The following is a 25,419-nucleotide window of genomic DNA, read 5'->3' on the forward strand; positions in this document are numbered from 1 at the left end:
AAGTTGCTCTCATCAGAAAAGAGGACTTTGGACCACTGAGCAACAGGACTTTGGACCATTGTGCTTCATTAAGACCAGGGTCAACGCAGCCGTCTATCAGGAGATTATGGAGCACTTCATGCTTCCTTCTGCAGATGAGATTTATGGGGATGCTGACCTCATTTTCCAGCTGCCCACACTGCCAGAAGCACCAAAATCTGGTTCAATGACTGTGGGATTACTGTGCTTGATTGGCCAGCAAACTCGCCTGACCTGAACCCCATAGAGAATCTATGGGGCATTGCCAAGAGAAATATGAGAGACATGAGACTGAACAATGCAGAAGAGCTGAAGGCCGCTATGGAAGCATCCTGGTCTTCCATAACACCTCAGCAGTGCCACAGGCTGATAGCTTCCATGCCACGCCGCATTGAGGCAGTAATTGCTGCAAAAGGGGCCCAAACCAAGTACTGAGTACATATGCATGCTTATACTTTTCAGAGGTCCAATATTGTTCTATGTACAATCCTTGTTTTATTGACTGCATGTAATATTCTAATTTTTTGAGATGGTGGATTTGGGGTTTTCATGAGCTGTACGCCATAATCATCACAATTACGACAAATCACAGCTTGAACTATCTTGCTTTGCATGTAATGAGTCTTATCTCATATATTAGTTTCACCTTTTAAGTTGCATTACTGAAATAAATGAACTTTTGCACAATATTCTAATTTTTTGAGTTTCACCTGTATATACTGCCCTTCTACCTGACAATGTAATTCTATCTATCTATCTATCTATCTATCTATCTATCTATCTATCTATCTATCTATCTATCTATCTATCTATCTATCTATCTATCTATCTATCTATCTATCTATCTATCTATCTATCTATCATCTATCATCTATCTATCATCTATCTATCATCTATGCTATAGATCAGGGGTATCAAACCTAATAGCATCGTGGGCCACATCATGACATATCAGGATTTTTTACCTTTGCGGAGACACGGTGGGTGTGGCCTGTGTGGGCCGTATCCTGCTCACAGGCTGCCAGTTTGAAAAGCCTGCTGTAGACTATACTAACTAAAGTATGTAACAGGCTATTTTCATGTTCTTAATGTAGTCGCATAACCACTGATTAATATTATGCTTAGATTTAGCTTTCTTGTCCAAACCAGTCAATCATTTTAACAATTCAGTATCATCATAGTTTGTTTCTTGCTCAACTGATTGAGAGAAACTTTCCTATGTCAGAGAACATTCTGTAATTGTGTGTCATAGGTAAGTCTCAGATTCATACAGTGTTAATAGATGTATTGTGCAAGCATGTCATTAAGTAATTCTAAGGTGATACTTATCTTTATTAGGGATGGAGAATTGTGGTGATTCCTAGTTATGAGCAAGCTAGTGAGATTAAAGAGAGACCTATTATTTTTGAAAGGATAGATGTATAAGGTACCTTTTACAGCATGTGTTGCTTTTTCACTCATATTTGTAACTCAGGATTGAGATGAGTGGTCCTTGGTGCTCTGAGCTTGATTGTATTTATTTTATTTTTATTTATTTATATCCTGGCTTTATTGTTTTAACAAATAACTCAAGGCAGTGAACATATAGAAGACACCTTGTTCCTCCTATTTTCCCCACAACAACAATCCTATGAGGAGAGTTGAGCTGAGAATGATGTTTCAAGATCACCCAACTGGCTTTTATGGCTAAGATAGAACTCATGATCTCCCAGTTTGTAGCCTGTGCCTTAATCACCAACCTGAATTTTTATTTATGCAAGGGCCCAAATAGATAACATCATCTGTGCACTGATATGCTATATCAATGATAGCACTGCATAAATACAACCAAGCTCAGAATGGACCAAGGATCCATCATTTCAACTCCGAGCTACAAATATTTTCCTTTATCGGTACAACTGTTATCTTTTAGCTATCCCCTATTTCATTTTCCAGAAAATCTGTACTTAATATTTCTACTTCTTTTCTCTTCATACATTTTTCTTTTATGTTTGCCTATCCTTTTATCAGCTATACCATAACTGTCAGAATTTATTTCTCTGTTAATTCTCCTGTGTGCTGCTCCGGGAATCCAATCATGGGTTAACTTAGCCTTCTAGCCTTGAGACTGAGTATGCAAATATCAAAGTTACGCCTCCTCTGACTGGACTTCCGTTTCCTCCCCAGTCCTTATTACTCAGTCAAGCCTACGAGACTTATTTTCAACGCTCTCTTGATTAATTGCTAATATTTCAGGGTTAAGGATGAAATTACTTGGTTTTTCACTGTGGATTTCTTACTGGATTGGAGGTAAAGCGGCAGATTGCTGTCAGCAGATTCCTCCCTCGCTATTTCCCTTAAAGCGATATCGGATCGCTGCAGCTGGAGTGGGGCGTTCTCCGCCTGCCCTCCCTTATCATCAGCGCGCAAGGAAGCTGAGTCTCCCAGCGCTGCCACCCCTGCCGGATAGCACCCGCCCGCGGGCGCGGTCAGATCCGAGGCTTTGGCTTGTCGGAGCGGGTCTCCCCCCCTCCCCGCCTCCCTCCTTTGTGCCCTCGCTGGAGCGGCTGCCGGAGGATTACACGGATCGGCTGTTTGGGAATTTCCCCTGCGGTTCCTTTGAATTTCGCGCCTTTGAAGCCGGTGACCTTATTTGGAAGCGCTTTTCACGCATGCGCTCTAACGCCTGGGATGAGAAGGCAGATTTTGTTCGCGCGCTTGAGTCTGCGCACTGCTTCCGCCCCTCCCTTTTCCCTCACTCGAGTTTGCTGACTCAGGGAGGAGGTCGCTTCTCTTGGTCTCTGCTTCCACGTGGCGTTCTTGGCGAAGTGCTTTCAATTGCATTCCTTTGTCTCGCTGATTGAGCTCTTTCAAATTCATATCATGGCTGATCAATTGCAAGGTACTGTCCGGCCAGTTTCTGAGCCCCGCTCCCCTGGCGAGGGAGGGGCCAGCCCTGGGCCCAACAGGGCCGCGACCAGGGCCTCTACTAGTAGGCCTCGAGCCTCATCTACTGTTCGAGATAAGTCGCACAAGCGCAAGGACAAGGCCAAAGTTCCCCCCAAGGCATCTGGGGCTCCCATTTCTTCCCCTCCGGTTTTGGTTCAGCAGCCTGTGTCTCCGGTGAGGGTTGTTGAGCAGGGTTGGTCTCCTGATATTCAGCTTCCCCAGGGCCCTATTCCTGAGGTAGGGGCTTTCGGGCCTCGTTCTCCCCCAATTATTTCGGAGGCTAGTGGGGCTTCTCTTCGTTCACCTCCACGCGCTGGGCCCTCTGCCACGTTCACCCCCACAGCTGCAGGCCTCAGGCCTCTGGAGGGCCAGGATTTGGGCCTTTCTGCTGAATTCTACAGCATGATCTCAGAGGCTATTTCCAGAGGGGTGGATGCGGAATTAGCACGTAGGTCCCAGGTCTCCAGGCCTACTCTGGCCTACTCAGGCCTGGCTCCCCAAGCAGTACAAGGGGATTCTTCCATTCTGCAAACTGATCCTCCTTCCCCTTTACACTCTGTGTTTAGCGCACAGTCTCCTTTAGTGGAGGAAGGTGAAATCCAGGATAGGGAACTCTCTGGTGACGAGGGCCTTCCTGTGGACCAGCCTCCGCCCCCTGGGCTTTTCAGGCACACTCTTTTCAAATCCCTGCTATATAAGGCCAAGACTACCACCCACATGGGGGAGGCAATTTCTGCAGAAAGTGCTGCTGTGGGCCTGGATGCCACCGAGCGGCTCTTTGCTGAGCAGGTGGCTCTGCAGGATTTTATCCCATCTCCCAAGCTTTTTCTTGATTTGATCCAAAAGCAGTGGGATGAGCCGACCGCGGTTAAGCCCCCTGGGTCTGGTGATAGGAAGCTTTTCACATCTTCCCCAGAGTTGGAGGCCCTCCTGCAGTTTCCCACAGTGGATGCTCCCATAGCTGCTCTTGCTTCACCGGCGTTAATTCCTTCTGAAATTTCGGAAGGATTGAAGGCCGAGGACCGCAAGGCCGAATCGGTCCTTCGCAAGACTCATCAGGCAGCAGCGTGGGCCTTGCGATCAGCCACTGCAGCTTCCTTCTTTAATAGGACTTCTTTAGTTTGGCTGAGACAGCTACAGGAAAGGCTGGATCCGGAGGAACTGCGCCTCCATCAGGATGTCACCAAACTGATAGCGGCCCTAGAGTTTTCTGCTTATGCCACCCTTAGCGCGGCAAAGTTTGCTTCCCGAGCCGTGGCTTCCAATGTGGCTTCTCGCCGTTTGCTCTGGCTCCGCCACTGGCAAGCTGATATCAAATCCAAGTGGCGTCTAGCATCCACGCCCTTTAAGGGCGGGGCCTTGTTTGGTTCAGTGCTGGATCCAATTCTCATTGAGACTCGGGACAGACGTAGGGTGCTTCCCTCCACAAGTGCCCGTGTGGCCAGAAGGCCACAGCCTTATGGTAGACGGCAGCCCTTTCGGTCTGGGGACTCGGGGTTTACCTCTGCCCCCTATGTCCCCAACTATACCAGGGGGTTCTCCCAGGCACAGGACCGTGGCCAGGACCGAGCCGGGGCCAGAGACAGGGGGCGCCAGCAGAGTCAGGCGCAGAGTAGACGGTCATTCCGAGGAGCGGGCAACCGATCCTTTCGCAGATACCGCTGACTCGCAGGAGGTAGGGCCCATAGGAGGACGTCTCTTGGCCTTCGCCCACCGGTGGGCGGAGCTCACGTCAGACGCCTGGGCCCTTCAAGTAGTGAGTTTGGGTCTCACGCTAGAATTTCTATCCATCCCCCCGAGGAGGTTCATCAGGTGCCCTGTGCCCAGGTGCCCGTCAAAGCGGCGCCTTATGGACACCGAGATATCTCATCTTCTCACCATCAGGGCCATAGAACAAGTTCCCAAAGGGCAGGGAGGCCTAGGGTTTTATTCCATCTTGTTCCTAGTACCAAAGAACTCCGGGGGATGGAGGGCAATCCTAGATTTGAAACAGCTCAATCAGTATATCAAATACCAAAAATTCAAAATGCACTCTCTGAAGAGCATATTGGCTTCCATCCGCCAAGGCGACATGATGACTTCCATAGACATCAAAGAAGCGTACCTCCATGTGCCCATTCATCCGGCACATCGGAAGTTCCTGCGGTTTCACTTCAACGGCCGTCATTATCAATACCGGGCCTTGCCATTCGGCCTTTCCTCGGCCCCGCGCACGTTCACCAAGCTTCTGGCAGTATTGGCAGCCTCCCTTCGCTCAATTCCAATACGCATCAATTGTTATTTGGACGACGTGTTGGTGCTGTCGTCCTCTCGAGATCAGGCCCTCCGAGACCTACAGGTCACGATGGACGCATTGCGGGACCATGGCTTTGTCCTCAATCTGCCCAAGAGCCACCTGCGCCCAACCACGTCCCTCCTTCATCTGGGAACCACCATCAACTCGATGTCGTGCGAGGTTTTCCTGTCCCCGGAAAGGAGGCAGAGCATATACCGCCTAGCGCATCATGCGCTATCCCATCGGCGAGTACCGCTGCTGTCGCTTTCCAAACTGCTAGGGAAGATGATCTCCTGCATCAGCGTGGTGCCCTGGGCCAGGTTCCATGCGCGTCCTCTCCAGTGGTTCCTGCTGCCCTTCCAAAGAGCGCATACCAGTCATTCCCACATCAAGGTGCAGCTCCCGGGCAAGGCCAGGCGGTCCCTGCATTGGTGGATGTCGTCCAGGCTCCTCAGGGGATGTCCATTCAAGGAGCCGGACCGAGTTCAAGTTACAACGGACGCCAGCTTATTCGGATGGGGGGCCCATGCCCTGGACAAGGTGGCCCAAGGTCGATGGTCGGATCAGGAGCTGGCGAACAGCATAAACTGGCTGGAGTTGCGGGCCATCCGTCTGGCTCTCCTGGAATTTCGGGACATTGTATCTCATCACCATGTGTTAATCCTGACCGACAATGTGGCCTCCAAGGCTCACATCAACCGCCAAGGGGGAACGCAGTCCAGAGCTCTGATGCTGGAAGCGGAAAGGTTGTTCCATTGGGCGGAGCCCAGGCTCTCATCGATTCGGGCGGAGCACATCTCGGGCGAAGCCAACACTCAGGCGGACTGGCTGAGCAGAGCGACTGTGGATCAGGGGGAGTGGCAGCTCCACCCCATTCTCTTCCAGGAGCTCTCTCGCCGCTTCGGCCTGCCCGAGGTGGATCTGTTCGCTCACCCGCACAACGCACAACTTCCCCGGTTTTACTCCCGATACCAGGCTCCGGGGGCGGAGGGGGTAGACGCTCTACGCAGCCGTTGGCCGGCCGGCCTTCTCTATGCCTTTCCTCCTCTCCCGATCCTTCCGTCAGTCATTCAGAAGATCTTGACAGAACAGGCGGAAGTGTTGCTGGTCGCTCCAATGTGGCCCAGACGTCCCTGGTACGCAGACCTCGTCCATCTGTCCGTTTCGCGTCCTTGGAGGATCCCGGACGACAAGATTCAGCTCCACCAAGGGGCTCTCCGGCACCCGGACCCTCAGCTGTTGCAGTTAGCCGTGTGGCACGTGAGCGGGAGATGCTAGCGGCCCTCCACTATTCAGACGAAGTCATCTCTACAATTCAAGCGGCCCGTCGCCCGTCGCCTACCCGTATTTACGAAGCTACCTGGCAGGCCTTCTGCCGCTGGTGCCGACGCACCGGGGTCGATCCCATCAAGGCCTCGGTGCCCCAGGTTCTGGATTTCTTGCAGTCCGGCCTCAACAAGGGGTTGGCACCAAACACACTTCGCCGGCAGGTCACAGCCTTGTCAACGGTGGTCGGGGGTGGCCAAGGCCGCTCCTTATCCCAGCACTTGCGAGTTCGAACCTTCCTTAAGGGTGCTTCCAACTTACGACCGCCGACGGTACATCGTTATCCCACGTGGGATTTGACCTTGGTTCTCAGGGCCCTTACAGCTGCCCCCTTTGAGCCTCTACATTCCATCAGCCTCCGCTTGCTGACACTCAAGACGGCTTTCCTGGTGGCCATAACATCGGCCAGGAGGGTGTCGGAGCTAGCAGCCCTTTCGGTTCGTGCAGATCTTTGCATCTTCCACCCGAACAAGGTAGTGCTTCGTTTGGATCCGACCTTTCTTCCAAAGATAAACTCGTTGTTTCACAGAACTCAAGAACTTGTCCTGCCGGACTTTTGTCCTCACTCGTCTCATCCGCGGGAACGTCAGTGGCACCATCTGGATGTGCGCAGGGCTCTTCGTCGCTATGTGAAGCGCACGGCGTCGTTCCGAAGATCGGAGGCCCTGTTCGTCTCCTTCCAGCCATCTTCAATGGGACAGAAGGTGTCCTCCCACACCATCGGCCGATGGTTGAAAGCTTGCATTGCGTTGGCGTATGACACCCACTCCAGACCGGTTCCAAGGCGAATCACTCCTCATTCCACCAGGAGTGCGGCCACCACAGCGGCCTGGGCGACGCAAGCGTCTGTGGAAGAGATTTGCAGGGCGGCCACTTGGGCATCTCCCTCGCCTTTTATTCGCCACTACAAGATTGATGTCTTCGCCTCGGCCGAGGCGTCCTTTGGGCGGAGAGTGTTGCAAAGGGTCCTTCCGTCTGCGGAGGAGCCTGACCAGCCTAGCTCCCGCCCTGGGAGTTCATTGCTTTGATATATCCCATGATTGGATTCCCGGAGCAGCACACAGGAGAATGACCGTTGTCTTACCTGAACGGTCCTTCTATGGGTGCTGCGAAGGGAATCCAAACCCGCCCGCAGCTTCGGCTGGTCAGGGCTCCATTTGACTGTGACTCTCTGACTTGTTACTGACTGGACTTGACTCCGTAGTGCCGGATGACTTGCGGCTTGTTTGAGGATTGACATAATGCTTCTTCGGTGGACTTCGTAATAAGAACTGGGGAGGAAACGGAAGTCCAGTCAGAGGAGGCGTAACTTTGATATTTGCATACTCAGTCTCAAGGCTAGAAGGCTAAGTTAACCCATGATTGGATTCCCTTCGCAGCACCCATAGAAGGACCGTTCAGGTAAGACAACGGTCATTTTCATTTTCTTTATTATGCACATTCTGTATGCCACCATATGTTAACTTTTCATGAGGTGCTCAGCTTGGTTTTCTATGTTGGTATCTTTCTTTTATTTCTATTAAACAATATATGAATTGAACTTAGAACTTTGCTCCTTGCTAGAAATGTAAGATATAAACCATTATAGTTCATAGTTCTTGTACCAGTTAGATCTGTATTCTGATATAAACTTGTACATGGTAATTCATTAATGAAAACACGGTTATTTTTTGTCAACTGTTTAATTTAATCAGAGGTCTACAGGTTTTATAGTCTTTTAAAACTCATGGTTTCCAACACCATGTCATTCCACTTATCACTGGTATCACATTTTGACCCAATATAAGTTTAGTGAACTCTCTTTGCTTCCTTTTTTAGCACCAATGGAATAGTAGGGATTGTTGTTGATTGAATGCTGCGTGGCCTAAGAGGTCATTGTCAACTTTCGTTGTTCCACAACAAGTAGCACGTTTACTTGGCTATAAACCTGAGCAAAGCTGCATATATTTATTGGATTTTTGAAGTATCCTTAGGCAAAATCAAAAGTATTCCATATCTGAAGCTTCCCTCTACTTGGCTCTATTGTATACTAAGGCATCCAGAAGAACATGATATCATAGCAGTCGAACTAATGAAGTGTTTCTTTTCCTGTCCTGTTTTATACCACCAAAGTTGGCAGGAAAGCAGTAGTTTGTCTTGCTTAGCAGAGAGAGATTGCGCAATAATAACAATGGTAAAAAATATGAGAAGATTAAAATATTTCCAAACACAAACTGATAAACGCCTTGACCCAGGACACAGCAGATTTATGTAACTGTGATTAAAAAAGAAGTGTGGATAACTGATATGGGAATATCAGGAGACAGTATAGTAGAAGACAAAGAATTGGAGACAATCACAAAGTATCATGATTTGAAAATCAAAATTAAAAGATTATGGCATATACAGGGTCTGATGGTTCCCATCGTTAGCAGGACACTAGCTGCCATGCCAAAAAATCATGGATGGCACTTAGAAAATATTCACATTAGCAACATTTCCATCTGTCAATTACAAAGACAGCTTGGATCTGCACATGTACTACGCAGATACATTGAGATAGCCTAGAAGGTTCTTGGGAAGAATCTGATGCCTATGAAGGCTAACACAGCTAAAAGCCTGGTAGTTGTGATTTCATAGTTTTATGTATATAATCATTTATTAAACCTATATGCTGCCTGACTCTCACTGACTTTGGCTGCTCACAGCAATCAAATTATAATAAAAATCAGGAAACATAAAAAATAAAAATAAAAAATGCCAAGTGCAAATAAGTGTGGGGTCTCACTTTTCCTTGCTGAAGGTCCAATTGAAAGTCCAGATATACATGATTCACCAACACCAGCAGAGTGAGGCCTTCCAGATCTCAAGGGCAGATACTACTACAGAGCAGGTACATTCTGGGATCCTGAAAGATCATATTGTTTAATCCAAGGAATCCAGAGCATGCCAGTCCTTCAGGATCGAATTGGACAGGCAAATGTTATAGGAAATATATGGGACCTTAGGAAACCAGGCCTATACAATTTAGGGCTTTATAGCTAATAACCAGAACTCTGACTTACATCCAGAAGCAAACTGGCAAGTAGTGCTGCATGTGAAGCAGTGGTCCCTCCCTCTCTCAACATATCCATTGATGTATTAATTTCCTTCTGGTGCCCCCTAGTGAACATATTTTCAGATTTTTTTTATTAGAGTTGTAAATAAAGAAAGCTGCTCACAGGAAGGATTCTTATAATCAATTTCAAAGTGTTAATTCAAGTCCATATATACATTTAATACATTTAAAACTTTCTAAGATCAACATTTTAATTACTCTTTTGTGTATAATCCATTTTTAAAAAAATTGTACCAAACTCATACTTAAGATTATTTCTTAAAGGACTGAAGAAAAAAAAATCACCCGGCGAACATAATAAAACTTGCAGAGTTTCAATCTTTAAAAAACAATAAAAGAGTAAAAGTGAGGTTCAATCAAACTCTGCGTCCCTAAAGCCTACATTGATGGCTATGAGCTCAGCAATCTCTTGCAAATCTCACCTGCTTGGAAACTGATTGCAAATAACTCATAAAAACCAGCTGTCCAGAGCACTTATGGACAACCTCAGAATCTCATCTTTTTCCGGAAAATTTTTGGCAGTTCAGATACACCATCCAGTTGCCATTTTCAGTTATAATATCTTCCAATTTTCAGACATCAGTTCATCATTTCCTCACTGGAAATCAAACTATAATGCAGTTTTAGATTAGTAAAGTTTGTTTGTTTATAATTTGGAAGTAAGCATTAGCATGGCTTTATTACATAAATGAAAAATAAAAAGGTTACATTACATTTTAGCAGACAAATTGAAGAGAGTTGTGTAACAGGATAAACCCCTCCTTCTTGTTAATGTAAACATGCATGCTTTCTTAGCTCTACATTACATGATTCCTTAATTAAAGTAAGTGTTTTTCTAGATTTAAGTGTGATTATGAAGCACTTATCACTTGTGGTTGGCATTAATTAGAATTTAAAGCTATGCTTTGTAATTATCTGCATATTGTGGCAATTCAGCAGAAGATGCAACATCTAGTAACATAATTTATAAGACGTCCTTCTGAAGAGCCTCCATTATAGTGCCATTGGCATAGTATTTATGCATATGGCACAGTACATATGGTAAAGGTTCTATAGAAGTGATGGCAAACCTTTTTTGACTTGCGTGCCAAAAGCAGGGAGAGTGCAGGGGGGTCGTGCGTGGGCGTGCCACACCCATAATTCTATGCAAACAACCCCAGCATGCATGCATGCACGGCCAGCGCTCCCCCCCCATTTGTGGCGTGCTTTTTCGCCCTCCCCAGGCTCCTGAGGCTTTAATAGAGCCTGGGAAGGGCGAAAACAGACTCCCCTGCCCCTGGACGCCCTCCGGAGGCTTTAGAAGCTTCCCTGAAGCCTCTGGAGCATGAAAAACTGGCCCTAATGGCAAACTGGAAGTTCAGGAATGGACTTCCAGTTTTCTCGTAGGGCTGGTATTTAGCCCTATGGAGCCTTGCTCCGGAGGACAAAATATGACCCTATGACCATAGGACTTCCGGTTTGCTTGTAGGGTCATTTTTTGTCTTCCGGAGCCTTCAGGGAAGCCTCCTGAAAACCAGCCCTACGAGCAAATCGGAAGTATATTCCCGAACTTCCAGTTTGCCATTAGGACCGTTTTTTCACACTCCGGAAGCTTCAAGGAAGGGCAAAAAATGACCTCAAAAGAAGGCCGAAGTCAGCTGCCCTGACAAATGGCTCCGTATGCCATTTGTGCCATAGGTTTGCCATCATGGCCCTATAGGAAGCCAAAGTATAGATTCGCAGCTTCATATATAAGTAGTTGTTATCTTACAACTGGTCACTTAACAACCATTCAAAATTATGATAGAGTCCCCAAAAGCTATTTATGATCCGATTTCAAAGTTATGGTCGCTGCAGCAGCCAGCAGTTATTTGCCCTTACGACCAACCACAGGGATACTGCAGCAATCTCTCTCTCTTACACACAGACAGACAGACAGACACACAAACACACACACACCCTTAGAGTTGCCATGCAACTTGCTGGGACTTTTGTAATTTATTCTTCTAGTTCAGAGGTGTCAAACTGGTAGCCGTGGGTCGGATGCATGTTGCACAGACCATGCCCACTCTAGATTCGTAAATGGAAAAAACATCGCAAAATATTACATGATGGCAACATGACATGGTGAGTTTGACCCCCTTGTTCTAGTTTGTGGCTTTGCTCTTTAAGCTGTTAGCAAAACCTCCACTTGAGTCCAGCTACGTAAGAAAATACTAACTCCTAGGAGCAATGTTATACATAGCTATACACTCTGAAATTATTTAGCTTAATGATATGATATAGCATTCTACTCTATATGATTAGCTTTACCATGAACCATGTTATTACGGGGTTGATTAATATATCATAGTTTTAAAGTCCCAATTTAGCGTTATGTATAACTATCGTTAGTCTGTCAATATTAGGATAATGGACATTTTGATTATTACACTTGCTTGGGCAAGAAACTGGATGACTACTGGATGGATAAAGTAGAAATCAGAGGAAGAATATCACCATGGTGTAGCAGAACATGCCCGTACTGACCACGGGGTTAATCTGCTTGAAAAAGACCGAGTCAAGTTCTTCAATCAGTGACAGGACTTGAATTTGTCAGCAAATATGATTTTGATAAATTCATTTGGAACTAATTGGGACACTGCTCTGTTATATTATAGATGTTGAGAACCCATTTCATAAACAGTGGTAAACCTGTGTTTGTTATAATCATAGGGTATTGCTGTGAATGCATGTGGATGCCGTAAAGTATCTTGCAGCTAGTAATAATTATTGTATTTTATAATCTGATTGATTCATTTCATTTTGAAGAATGTCTATGCATATTTGTTTAGATCCCCCTCCCTATTATTGTAAGCCGCCCTGAGTCCCCTCAGGGAAAAGGGCGGCCTATAAATGCTTAATAAAAAAAAAATGAAATTTGTTAGTGAGGTGGTTCACATATCAAACTAAACCATACTGTTCTTTGCTTTTAACGTAGATGTTGTGTGTAGTCAGTCATTATGGCTTCAAATTCATAGCTTGGTATGATTATATGCATAATTGTTCAAGTTATATTTAAAAATTCTTATTTCTTGAATAGTTTATTTTCCAGATTCAAATCCAATTATAGTATCTTACTTTTTCATTTCTTTTTTCTCTTCATAATTGTAAACAACAGTTGGAACAAATGGAACTTGAAGTGCGTGAAATCCCTCCACAGAGCCGAGCCATGTACAGCAGTAGAATGAAGAGCTACAAGCAAGAAATGGAAAAACTTGATACAGATTTTGTGAGTTAATTCATCTATGGAATTTTGAGAGAGGATTCATGAAGTATTTATTTTAGTAAACTTCACTTATAGCATTATCATTCTTCACTCTAATTAACATTTTATTGCTTCAGGTATGATAGAAAGACTAAAATAATAACTAAATTAATTAAATTATTTATTTAATTTTATTGTAGATCCATTTTTGCCTAGGATCAGAAGTTTCCTTATATAAATATACATACAATCCTATGATTTTTTTTTACATAACATGTTCATATACACTATTATTAATAACAGGTGTATAGATTACAGAAATACTGAGCAATGTAAGCCAATTATCCACTTTTCTATTTTTATTATTTTATGAAAATTATTATTATTATTTAGGAACATAAGTGAACCTTGCTTGTATATTAGTCTCTTCCCTGGGTTTTGCTTGATTCTTTTTAATACAATACTTAGAACTATTATTCTTAATGGTATAATCAAGTATAACTTTCAAGAATATATTTAATAAAAAATAAAAATCTAAGAATCTTATTTATTAGATAATGGAGATTATTTTTATTTAAATTAACACTTCATATTTCATAGCCTATAGAATTAAATAAAAGCTCTTTCATCAAGCATTCAGTAATTTTATTTAAGCAAACATTTGTCTACTTGGCTGGTGGAAATCAATCAGTTTCCATCAGCCAAGCTTTCAGTTAAGCTTCCTATTTCTCAAACTGCGCTAACGAAGAAACTGATATAACATTGAGATTGAAAAATGGCAAGGGATATTATCTACTTCTACATTTAGGAGAGTGAAAAAACAGTGTTTTATGGGCTATCCATTCTTTCAAGATTGCAACTGCATTTCAAGATGCATTTCAAGAGAATTCATTTGTCAGTTGCAAATGTAATTTTAGTCATATAGCCAATACCAAAGTCTTAGGTCTAAGCAAAATATAATTTTAAATAGTACAAGTAATCATTTGAGTTACAAGCAGTTATTCTGGATTTCTCTAATAATCTGAAACTTAAGTTGTGAATAACTGTAGATATTTTTGTTATCCAAAAATATAAACAAAAATCTAAGGTTGGATTACAGAAATATGATTGTGACTTGCAATATGAATCATGAATGTGGTACAGTAAATGAAGGCAGCCACAACGATATAGATATATATATATAAAAGGCTATACAGTATTTGTGACATCGTAATTTATAAAAAAGAAAAAAGAAGAAGAAAGAGCAAACAACATTTTGATGGTGTTCAGAAAGTGAATAGTAATTAATGCAGAGTTGTTTTTGTAATGTTAGAGCTCTGAGTCATTTGAGCAAGCCAGACAAAGATATTTCACTTAGATTAAAGAAAGGGCTGCTTTATACTATGTGCGCCTCTAAAATTACTACTGTATTGTTTACTTATCACCAATGGATGTGATTTTAGATGTCACTACAGAGGACAAAAATACCAATAGCTACTACAGAATGATATTGATTTTTGCTTGGGCATACAAATAGAGAAGGATGGAATCAGACTCATGGACTGTTTAAGGACTTCCTATTGTCAACAATGTAGACCTTGGCATAATCTGGCATGGTTGTTTTTATGTTTTTAATTTTGAATATTATCCTGTCTTTTATTTTAGAAATTATTTTAGTCATTTCTATTATAGCCCAGATAAAAAAATTAATCAGATTCAAGAGAGCTTTGATTGCCATAGTTTGTAATTTATCAATGTCTCGTTTGCACAGGTAAAAGGATTACATATTCTAATATTTTTCTTAATTCAGATCTTCTGCCACTGTGCTTGGTTAAAATTTCCTCCTAGGAGAGATAAATTTTGTTATCTATTACTTTTTTTGTGCACTTACATAGTGCCAGTTACATAGAACAATGTAACATTTTTTTCTGTCTTAATTTATGATTCACTTTGTTCAAAATGTGGTTAAATATCTATGCCAACAGTCTTGACCAATTATTGTCACATAGTTTAATATGGTATAGTATGTCTCATACCTTTTTTTTAGATTTGCCATGGATTCCAGGCTTCTACTGCAACACTAGCAAGATGGGAAGGTTACAATAATCATTTTAAACAAGTCACTTATTTGAGATGATTACCATATTTTTGAAGTATAAGACGCACCGGAATATAAGACGCACCAAGGTTTTGAAGAGGCAAATTAAAAAAAAAAGTTTTTGCACTCTGCAAACCTCCCCAAAATGGTCCATTTTTCGAAAGGGCATGGATAGCCTTATGGGAGCTTATAGAATGCTCCTGGAGGCTGGGGGTGGGGTGCAAAATTGAGCAAAAATTGGCCCATTTTCTGCTCATTTCTGCCCTCCCCATCCCCCAGGAACTCTCTGAAAGCCTCCTACAAGCTATGCATGGCAATTTTGGTGAAGGGGGCGTGTTTCAGCAGGCAAAAAATGTTGTATTCAGTGTATGAGACGCACCTAGATTTTCAGCCTCATTTTTGAGGGGAAAAGGTGCATCTTATACTCCGAAAAATACGGTACATAAAATCAAATTGGAAAACAATAAGTTTGTCCGATTTATATGCATTCTATACTAATCATTTGAATTATAAAATCAAAAATGGTCCTCAGTAAGAAAGCATAGGTGATCTCTAAATGTACTTACAAGAGACATAATACAGCTTAATAGCCATGTTAATTTTACAAAACAAAACAAGCACGAAAGAGAATACATAGGTCCTTGACATACGAACACAATTGAGCCCAAAATTTCCATTGCTAAGCAAGATGAGTGTTAAGTACACCATTTTATGACCTTACTTGTTTTATTTGACTTATTTACTTGACATACTTACTTATTATTGAATGAATAACTGCAGTTATTTGGTTAGTAACATGATTGTTAAGGGAATCTGGCTTTCCCATTGACTTTGCTTGTGAGAAAGTGGCAAAAAATGATCACATGCCTGCAACTGTCATAAATATGTGCCAGCTGCCAAGCTGCAACTGTCATGTGAAAAACAGTTGTAAGTCATTTTTTTCAGTGCCTTTGTAACTTCAAATGGTCACTAACAAAATGCTGTAAGTGGAAGATTATCTATATTTGTCTAGAAGTATGTTTAAAACCCGGTATGTAAGTTTTATTGTAAAAATTCTTAGATTCTATGTTGAAGGAACAATAAAAGCAGAGTTTTATTGATACTATTTTGCTTCATCTTTTTAGACTTTTAAGAAGTTTGTTAACAAGTTGATACTGACAGGATTGTTTTACTGAAGGTATTAAGCAACTTGTGAGTGAAGTTTATTGTTAAGCACATTTTTAAAGTGTCAAGTTTTAAACAGCAGGAAAAGTTAACAAATTTTCTGTATATAGTTAGCTCTATCTTGTGGTCAAACATGGAGTTGCAGTATGTGATTACGTTGGCAGAAAAAAATTATCTAAATAATCTTAAAAGCAATATTAAGAGCCAGGAATTACTCTGGTAAGAGCATTCTTTTCTTTTCTTCACCTGCCCTTTCCCCCAAAATCCTGAATTTCTGATTTTTAGAAGCTAGACATTTTAAGAAGCAGTAACACACACACACACACACACACACACACACACACTTTTGACTAATTGCAATGGTTTGTCAAGTTTTCTATGTGTAACTCTACACTTTAATTCTTTATTGCTCTCTACCAATAGTCTACAGTTTTGTAGCCAAGATTTGTAGTCCTAGATAACGTGTAGTTAGTGTATTTATTTGTAAAAAATATATATTTTATTTTAGAGCTATAAAACTAGACCTGCAAAAATGACTCACCTGTTACTGTAATCAATGTCCACACACACACAAACACACACACACACACACACACACACACACTTTTGACTAATTGCAATGGTTTGTCAAGTTTTCTATGTGTAACTCTACACTTTAATTCTTTATTGCTATGTACCAATAGTCTACAGTTTTGTAGCCAAGATTTGTAGTCCTAGATAACGTGTAGTTAGTGTATTTATTTGTAAAAAATATATATTTTATTTTAGAGCTATAAAACTAGACCTGCAAAAATGACTCACCTGTTACTGTAATCAATGTCCACACACACACAAACACACACACACACACACACACACTTTTGACTAATTGCAATGGTTTGTCAAGTTTTCTATGTGTAACTCTACACTTTAATTCTTTATTGCTATGTACCAATAGTCTACATTTTTGTAGCCAAGATTTGTAATCCTAGATAATGTGTAGTTAGTGTATTTGTTTGTAAAAAAATATATTTTATTTTAGAGCTATAAAACTAGACCTGCAAAAATGACTCACCTGTTACTGTAATCAATGTCCTACCTATTCCTAAGGTATAGGCAATATAAATTTTGCATTTAGTAGCCATATTGAAATTATAAGCCTGTAACCCAGGCCATATATGTCAGAATACCTGTGTAGCAAAGAATTAGGGAAATGGAGACTAAAACATATGAAGAACGGTTGCAAGAATGTGGTATGTTTAATCTAGTGAAAAGGACTAGGGCAGACATGATAGCAGTGTTTTAATATTTGAGGGGCTGCCACAAAAAAGAGGGTGTCGATGTATTTTTCAAAGTAGAAATCAAACCAGAAACAATGGATGGAAACTAAACAAGGAAAGAAACAATCCAAAACTAAGGATAAATTTCCTAAGGATGAGAACAATTACTGTAACTAGTAGAATGGCTTGCCTTCAGAAATTATGAGTGTCTCAATACTGGAGGCTTTAAGAAGAGACTGGACAGCTATTTGTCTGAAATGGTATAGGGTCTCATTCTCTAGCAGAGGGTTGGACTAGAAAACCCCCAAGGTCCTTCCAACTTTGTTATTCTATGTTCATAGCCTGTCCTGCAAATAGAGAGCGTGCTTTGCTGCAAAATTAAGTCTACTTTTTAAATTCTAAAAAAGTAATTGATGGTACAATGTTCTGCTGAAATGCTCTGGTATACTATAGACTTTTAGTTTTTAAAAAAGGAAATCAAAGTATATTGAAAGGTTTTGGTGAAAGAGGAATTGAAATCAATTTATAGTTATTGGTATTACCATTGCTGCTCTTTGTATAACTTTTTATATAGATTCATTTCACATACAAAGGAAAGAAAAGCTGAGATGGCTAAAGCAAAGCCATTTTTGAAGAAGCCTCATTCAACCACTGATATACATGTATGGTTTGGGTGCCTCATTGGACATGATATTTTAGGGTCTGGAATTAGTGTATGAACTAAACTGCTCTTCATTTTTGTGATATGGCATAATTACAATGGAAAAAGTTCTTTATTCTGGCTTGAGAACAGAAAAATGCTAATTTTAAAATAACAGTTGAGGAAAAACTTTAAGAGAGTATGCAAAAATGATTAACACACTCCGGTATAAAATATCTGCACTTAGGAATCATATTGTAGTCTATTTAAAATCTTGTAGATTCTTCTGGGACTTTTATTCAGTGTCTTGTTTTCACTTGCATTATCTGAAGTAAGGACTTCTTAATGGTCTAATGTTTTATCTGTTGAGCCATTGAGAGACAGTCTTATTTATTAAGTACTTTGTTGCTGATACTTCAACCAGGTTCACATTTTGATTGAGTAGTATTCCACAATGAAATCTTGCCACAACAAATGGATGGAAAAGTTTAACTGTTTATATTATGTTGTGATAAAAAGCTTAAGTGAAGAATCCCTAACAAAATTTCCTTCTATTTAGGAGTTTGTACTTGGGTAATCAGAGAGTCTGAGAAATAAAACCTTTGCTTCCAGTAATGGCCTGAGCAGAGAAGGTGAAGATGAGTGGACAGGTATATAAGACTTCACACTAGAGCTTGGAGTAAATCAGAAGTCTCCATTCACTTATCTCTTATGTCTTGGCAGAAGACTCCCAAATACGAATTGACTACATTAGAAACTTTATTGCAGACAAGAATGACATTAAATACATCTGGTTGATTATTTAGATATATATGTATTTATGTATTAACTTTTTATTCTGCCCAGGATAAACTGTCATTTGGTGCCTCATAGTAGCAGAACAAAATATAGTAACATCAAGGAATATGTAAGATTACGGTACTAAAAAGATCTGGTGTCAACCCTCAGAAAAACTCTCTTTTGAACACTTTCTGGAAGCCAGAAAATGTTGGAAACCAATGTATTCCTGATGGAAGGCCATTCCAAAGAGCTAGTTCCATCATATAAAAATGTTTTTCATGCTGAAACAACTGTCCTAACTTTCTGAAATTGGGCACAAACAATTGGAAATAGTTGGATATACTTGGAAACCAGAGGGATATGGTTCTGCAGATAACTTAATGCAAAGATAGAAAGAACTCTACAAGTTAAAGTACCAGTACTATAAATTCAACCCAGAAATGTATAAACGTAAGTTTATACTTCTTATAAGTTGATGCATAGTCCCTGAAATACAATACGTGCCTATCAGCAAGTACCTGTGAACATCAAGGTTACTGTCTTTTATATCGACTGAAGCTTTTGGGTGTTCTTTAAAAGTAGCCCATGTAGAATACTTTGTAGTAGTATAATCATATGGTGATGAAAACATAAACATTTTTCAGTCAGGTCTTAATATCCCAAGTAAGGCTGCAATTGGTATGTCTATAGAGCCTAGATAGTCAGACAGACAACTAAAGCTTGCAAAGACCCAGTGTTCTCCATTTTGTTGCACAACTTTTGGAAATGACTTTCAGATTTTTCATTTTTTGTTCGCTTTGTTCTTCTGCTTTTCTGCCTGTAGTCAAGGTAAAATAGAAATATATTGGAGAACAGAGAGAGAGTTTAGTTTTAGCACCTAATTGTGGTGATGATGGGGGTGGGGGAAGGTCAACAAATCTGTCCCTCTCAGCTTTTAAAAATTCTGTTTATTTAACTAATGTGGTTTTTGTGGGTGGGGGAATTAATCGAGGAAAAGTTTTTAGGAAGCTCATCCTGAAGCTGTCTTTTATGCAAGGGTTGCCTTCCTAAAGCCTAGCCAGAGGGTTGCAGTCTCCCAATGGCCAGATGATCGGTGGTGAGCTGATTGGCACAGAAAGCTCTGAAAGCATCCGCCATTTCTGTAAGGAAGGCATGGGGTGCAGGCCCATGTACTCTAGGGCGGGATGAGAGGAAGAGAGATGAGGGCACGCTGCAACATCTCCGTGGTCTGCCTTAAGGGTGAGTAATGTGGTGGTACTTCAGCTGTCGTAACTTTGAAACAGGGTCATGTATAGTTTTGGGTATTGGTCATAACTTTGAACTTTCATTAAGTGACCAGTCATTTCTCAAGGACTACCTATCTTATGTCAGAAGGCACATATTAGCAATTTTCCAGACAAAGGATGAGACACATCAGACTCAAAAAGAGAAGTATATTTTTTTAGTACAGTGTTGAAATAAAGGCTTCTTGTTGCTTTCTGAGCTTGGTTGTTTTCTTGCAGACAAGTCATTACCCCAAACTAGTTTATAGTGCACTGGGTATATGAGAGGCTAAGGGAAAATTCAATCAGAACTTATAAATTCTATTACTATAGCATATGTGTATATATCTATATCTATGGTTGCAATCAAACCTGTGGCATTCTGTTCTTGGTGTGGCCTTGGTGTACTTTGAAGGACTGACATCAGTCTTGAAAGCATTATTGTGCTTTCCCTTTTCTCCCTCAGAAGTTGGAAAACAGCCAGCTGAATTTCTTCCTAATGTTTTTTTTTTCTTACCAAGCTTAAAATATATTTTTGTACATGTTGTGTACATATAAACAGTCCGCATAACTCCTTTCGTCTATGCACTAATGGTCTTACTTAGCTTGGTAATAAGCGTATGCAGGAAGAGAAATAAGTTTAGAGAACACTAAAACTCAATAATTGAACCTCAAGTTACAGGTTTTTCACTATGGATCTCAACAAAGAATTTGATAAAACTCTCTAACATACTGATAGGCAAGCTAGTTAAGGGTCAGATTGCATTACAATTAATTTGAGAACAAATTTCAATTGAAGGTTGGAAAATCTTTCTGACAACAAAAGCAGTTGGACCAATTATATGGAGATGGTGGTTCCTGTACACATTATATTTTGAAATGGACAGCCAACTGTCTGGGATGCTGCAATTTAGATTAAGCAGATGGTTGGGATAATCAGTCTAATCAGTTTAGGAGAAATTGAGCCAATAAAGATAACTAGCTAAAATTCAGTGGTATATCCAAATTCCTGGAAATTGTATTCTTTTGCACAAGAAAATATTTAATTTCTTCTTTTTCAGTGTACTTACGATAGAAAACAGTTACGTTTAAAACTCATTATGATGAAGAGATCTCATAAAGAATATGAAAGACAATTTATCAGTCTTAATTAATAATTAACTTCTGAGGTTATAGATGTTTAAATCAAGATTCCTGAGAGACAAGATTCCTGAGAGACAGGATCAGATTAAGCTTGTATTTTGTTCTTAAAAATTCACCAGTCCTGTACTTCTGGGTCTTAAAGATTCTTGGTGTGTGCCAATCTGTGTTATTGAGGAAACATTTAATAAATTTAAAAAAGAAAGTGAAGTTTGTTAAGACATACTGCACTCATCCAAATAATATTCCCCACTGTAAATTTCTTTCAGATTATGTGAATATTTCAGGGGCTTGGATCATATATCATTTTGTCATCATCTATTTTAACTATGACTTGTTAAATAAATGAAATTATTTCACTGCTCCTTTTAGAGTAAAACATAAACAATGGCTTCCAAGTTGCAAAAGCTGAATCCATATATCACAAACATACCATAATACAGTCCCTGGTGGCACAGTGGTTAGAATGTAGTATTGCAGGCAAACTCTGCCCATAGCCGGGACTTCAATCCTGATGTGGGCTTGAGATCAACTCAATCTTCCATTTTTCCAAGGTCAGTAAAATGAGGCTCCAGATTGTTGGGAGCAATGTGCTGACTCCATAAACTGCTCAGAGTGTCCTGTAAAACAGTATAGAGCGGTATATGTCTAAGTGCTATCGCTATTACTTCATAGCAATATATTTTAACTCAGCCAAGGCTAAGGGGAAATTTGGTTCCACTAAAAACTCAGAGGTGGCAAAATCTACCTGATTGATTGATTTTGTTTTGTGGTTTTTGCTTTTGTTTTACAAAGATTGGTTGAATACAGAAAGTGGAAGATGAATAAAGGCCCAAGGAAAGTGAAAAGTAGTTCCTCTGCTTTGGAACATTTTAAAGTATAATCAGCAAAATTAAGCAATGCATCATGACATTGCACTTTATGACCACATCACTTAGTGATGAAAATTCTGGTCCCAACTGTCATCCCAACTGCCATCTGTGGATTTTCTGCATATGCCTAGTGATTTGAAAATTCCTTGTAGATTTGTATAGACAAGGAAAAATTACAAGAAGTCAGTAGTAAGGATAAGTTCTTTCTTGAAAATATTCTTTGAGATACAGACATCTGTTTGATCAGTTTTTTCATCTGATTACATTATTAATCTTCTTGGTGGTCCAGTGGGAATTTTTATTCTGAACTTATCCAAGCAATATATTTTCCTGCAGTTCGGCAAGAGGGGCTACAACAGGGTTAAGTCACAGCCTGATTCGTCCAGAGACTGAGGGAATTTTCTTAAATTCACCATCCTTCCCTATTGGCTCCCAGTTTCCTCTCAGTCTCCTGGTTCAAGGACTGGTTTTTGGCTCCTTGAGATACTAATAATTGTTATTTTAATTGTTATTTTAATTCAATTAATTGGATACTCTAAATTGCTAAATTATCGGACTGCTGGCCATCGAGGCTGCTAGTCAGTCTCATAAGGAGGCAGGGCTCCCAGTCCTTGCCTCTGGGCCAAAGGGACTTCTCCGACTCCTGGGCATGCAGGGATGACGAGCTCCCATCGCAGCTGAGATTGCTAGAGGGTTAAGGTGACAAGGTAGGCAGAAGGACAGGGCATCCTTAGATCGACGGAATGTTAGCCGCGTCACTGTGATTATCCCAGATGCACCCTAAAGCCACCCCATTTTAACAGCTTCCCGAGGTGAAGGAAATTGGGCATGTCATTCTAGCCTCGCCGAAGTGACTCCTAAGAGTGCTTCGGAAGCCTTTGTGGCAGCGCGGCCACACGGCCAAAGCAAGTGGGAGCAGTGCTAATAACTGACTCGCCAAGAGGCTTCCACTCAGAGTCAACTTACCAGGTGGCCTCTATCTCCTTTCACCATGAGGCACAGTGGCCATTTTGGAGTGACTTCATGGTGCCAACCTCTGCACGGGCAAGGCCTACATCGCGATCAGTGGCAAGAGCCCTTCTGACAGGCAGTGCAACCCAATATCGAGGCTGAAAAGGCTCTGGTTTGACTTCCAAGTAGACCAGCCACGTGAGTGAGGCATGGCCTCTACAAGCACCGGGGCGGCGCAGGCCCCTGAAGGGAGCAATGTGGAGGAGAGAGAGGAAGGCCAGGCCAGGTTGAGGCCTAGGGCAATGACTTCTAAGATGTCTGCGGATCAGCGTCCCTTCAGGGCCACAGTGAGAGATGAGCTCCACAGACAGAAGGCCTTAGAGAAGAGAGTGGCCACTTCTTCAGACAAATCCAGGTCTCTGGTGAGGTCCATTCCTCCCCCCTCTCCCTCTCTTCCTAGGGATTTCAGTCCTTCGTCCCCTTCAGTCTCCCCAGCCAGACATGGCAGGCAGGTGGCCTCCCGTTCTCCCCCTATTTCCCCTAGATCATTTAGGGATGGGGGTGGCGAGCCTTCAGATAGGGGATCCGGGGATTATCTACCTCCAACGTCTGCTTATCTACTATCCAACGTCTGCTGGACATCCGAGCGGTGGAACCCGTTCCAGGAAAGGAGTACGGCTTAGGTCTGTACTCCAGCCTGTTCGTGGTCCGGAAGAGCTGGATCTGAAGCACCTGAATTTCTACCTGGTCTACAGGCGCTTCAAGATGGCATCTCTCGAGTGTATCCTCTTGGGAATTCGATGAGGCAATTTCATGGCCTCCATAGACTTGCCGGAGGCGTACCTTCACATTCCCATACTGCCAGCTCACTGGAGATTCCTCCTCTTCTCACACAAGGGATGTCACTTCCAGTATAGGGCACTTCCATTCGGTCTGGCCTCCGCCCCACACACATTCACAAAGGTTCTGGCAGCTTTGGCAGCTCACCTATGATCCCATCCAGTGAGACTCCACTGTTACCTGGATGACGTGCTCCTCCTGGCCCATTCCCGCACTCAAGCGGTACACGACCTGCAGCTGACCATTCGAACTCTCCATTCCCTGGGGTTCTCAGTCAACTTTTCAAAAAGCCACTTTCTCCCTCAACAAGAATCCAACATCTAGGAACAGTGATAGACTCTGCAGCAGGACTTGTTCGATTCTCTCAGGAGAGGCTCCACAGTCTTCAGCCCATGACGCGACAGGTCCACGCAAGTCAGTCAGTTTCTATCCTGACCTTGGCTCGCCTCCTGGGCAAGATGGTGTTGTACATAGGAATAGTTCCCTCGGACACTGCAGTGGTTACTCATCTCCTATCAATGTCATTGCATGAGCAACTCCTTATATCTGATCAGACTGCCCCCAGACCTCCGCTGGTCCCTGAAGTGATGGTTATCTCCGGCACTACGTCACGGTTCCAACATCTTGGAACCGGCTCACATTAGCATCACCACAGACATGAGCCTTTATGGCTGGGGGGGCCCTGATGGACTCCAGAATCTCACAGGGTCATTGGACAAAATCGGATCTTCGCCACAATTGGCTGGAGCTGAAGGCAGCCCGCCTGGCTCTCTTGTATTTCCAGTCATCCATCGCCAACCAACATGTCCTCTTGACGGACAACATGGCCACGAAGGCGCACATAAATCGACAAGGGAAGACTCATTCCAGATGTCTCTGGCTGGAGGCTCAGAGGCTCGGCCTCTGGGCAGAACGGAACCTGGACTCAATTTCTTCAGTCCACATCTCGGGTATTGTCAATCATCAGGCCGACTGGCTGAGTCGGGAACAGTCGATCACGAGGAGTGCCAACTGCTTCCGGAACTTTTCCACGAGATTTGCCAATGCTTTGCCTGCCAGCTGGTGGATCTGCTCACGAGTCTGAGCAATGCACAACTGCCCCGGTTCTTCTCCCGCTTCCCAGCACACAATGCAGAGAGGACGGACGCACTCAGAAGCCCATGGCCTCAGGGGCTCCTTTATACCTTTCCCCACTTTCCCCTGATCCAGGGGAACCTGAGTAAGGTAATATTAGAGAGGGCACACATCATCCTAGTAGCCCCGTATTGGCCGAGGCGGCCTTGGTTTGCAGACCTCTGGCTGCTGTCCGTTTCTTCCCCATGGAGGATCCCCCAGGAGGAGATTGCCAGCCCCAGTGGCTCCAACTGACTGCCTGGCACTTGAGCGGCGCCTCCTAAGGGAGGCTCACCTCTCGGCTAAGGTTATTTCCACAATTGAAGTGGCCAGATGACCATTGACTACACAGATATGTAATTCCACATGGTCGGCGTTCGCCTCCTGGTGCAAGAGACTTCGTCTCTCCCCTGTCCATGCGTCCATTGCCCAAGTCCTAGAGTTTCTCCAA

General features: G+C 42.4%; 1 protein-coding gene across 4 annotated transcripts in view; it reads left to right on the forward strand.

Moving 5' to 3' along the window:
* VTI1A (vesicle transport through interaction with t-SNAREs 1A) overlaps positions 1 to 25,419 on the forward strand; it is a 248,033-nt gene that overhangs the window by 4,673 nt on the left and 217,941 nt on the right. For all 4 annotated transcript variants that reach the window (XM_087725835.1, XM_087725836.1, XM_087725833.1 and 1 more), the window contains exon 3: positions 12,784 to 12,894. In XM_087725835.1, the coding sequence (XP_087581961.1) occupies positions 12,784 to 12,894 (111 nt within the window). The remainder of the gene's footprint in view (positions 1 to 12,783; positions 12,895 to 25,419) is intronic.

The sequence above is a fragment of the Thamnophis sirtalis genome, unplaced genomic scaffold (genome assembly GCF_051295495.1).
Source record: "Thamnophis sirtalis isolate CommonGarterSnake01/CBP01778 unplaced genomic scaffold, rThaSir2_p1.2 scaffold_11, whole genome shotgun sequence".
NCBI lineage: Eukaryota > Metazoa > Chordata > Lepidosauria > Squamata > Natricidae > Thamnophis > Thamnophis sirtalis.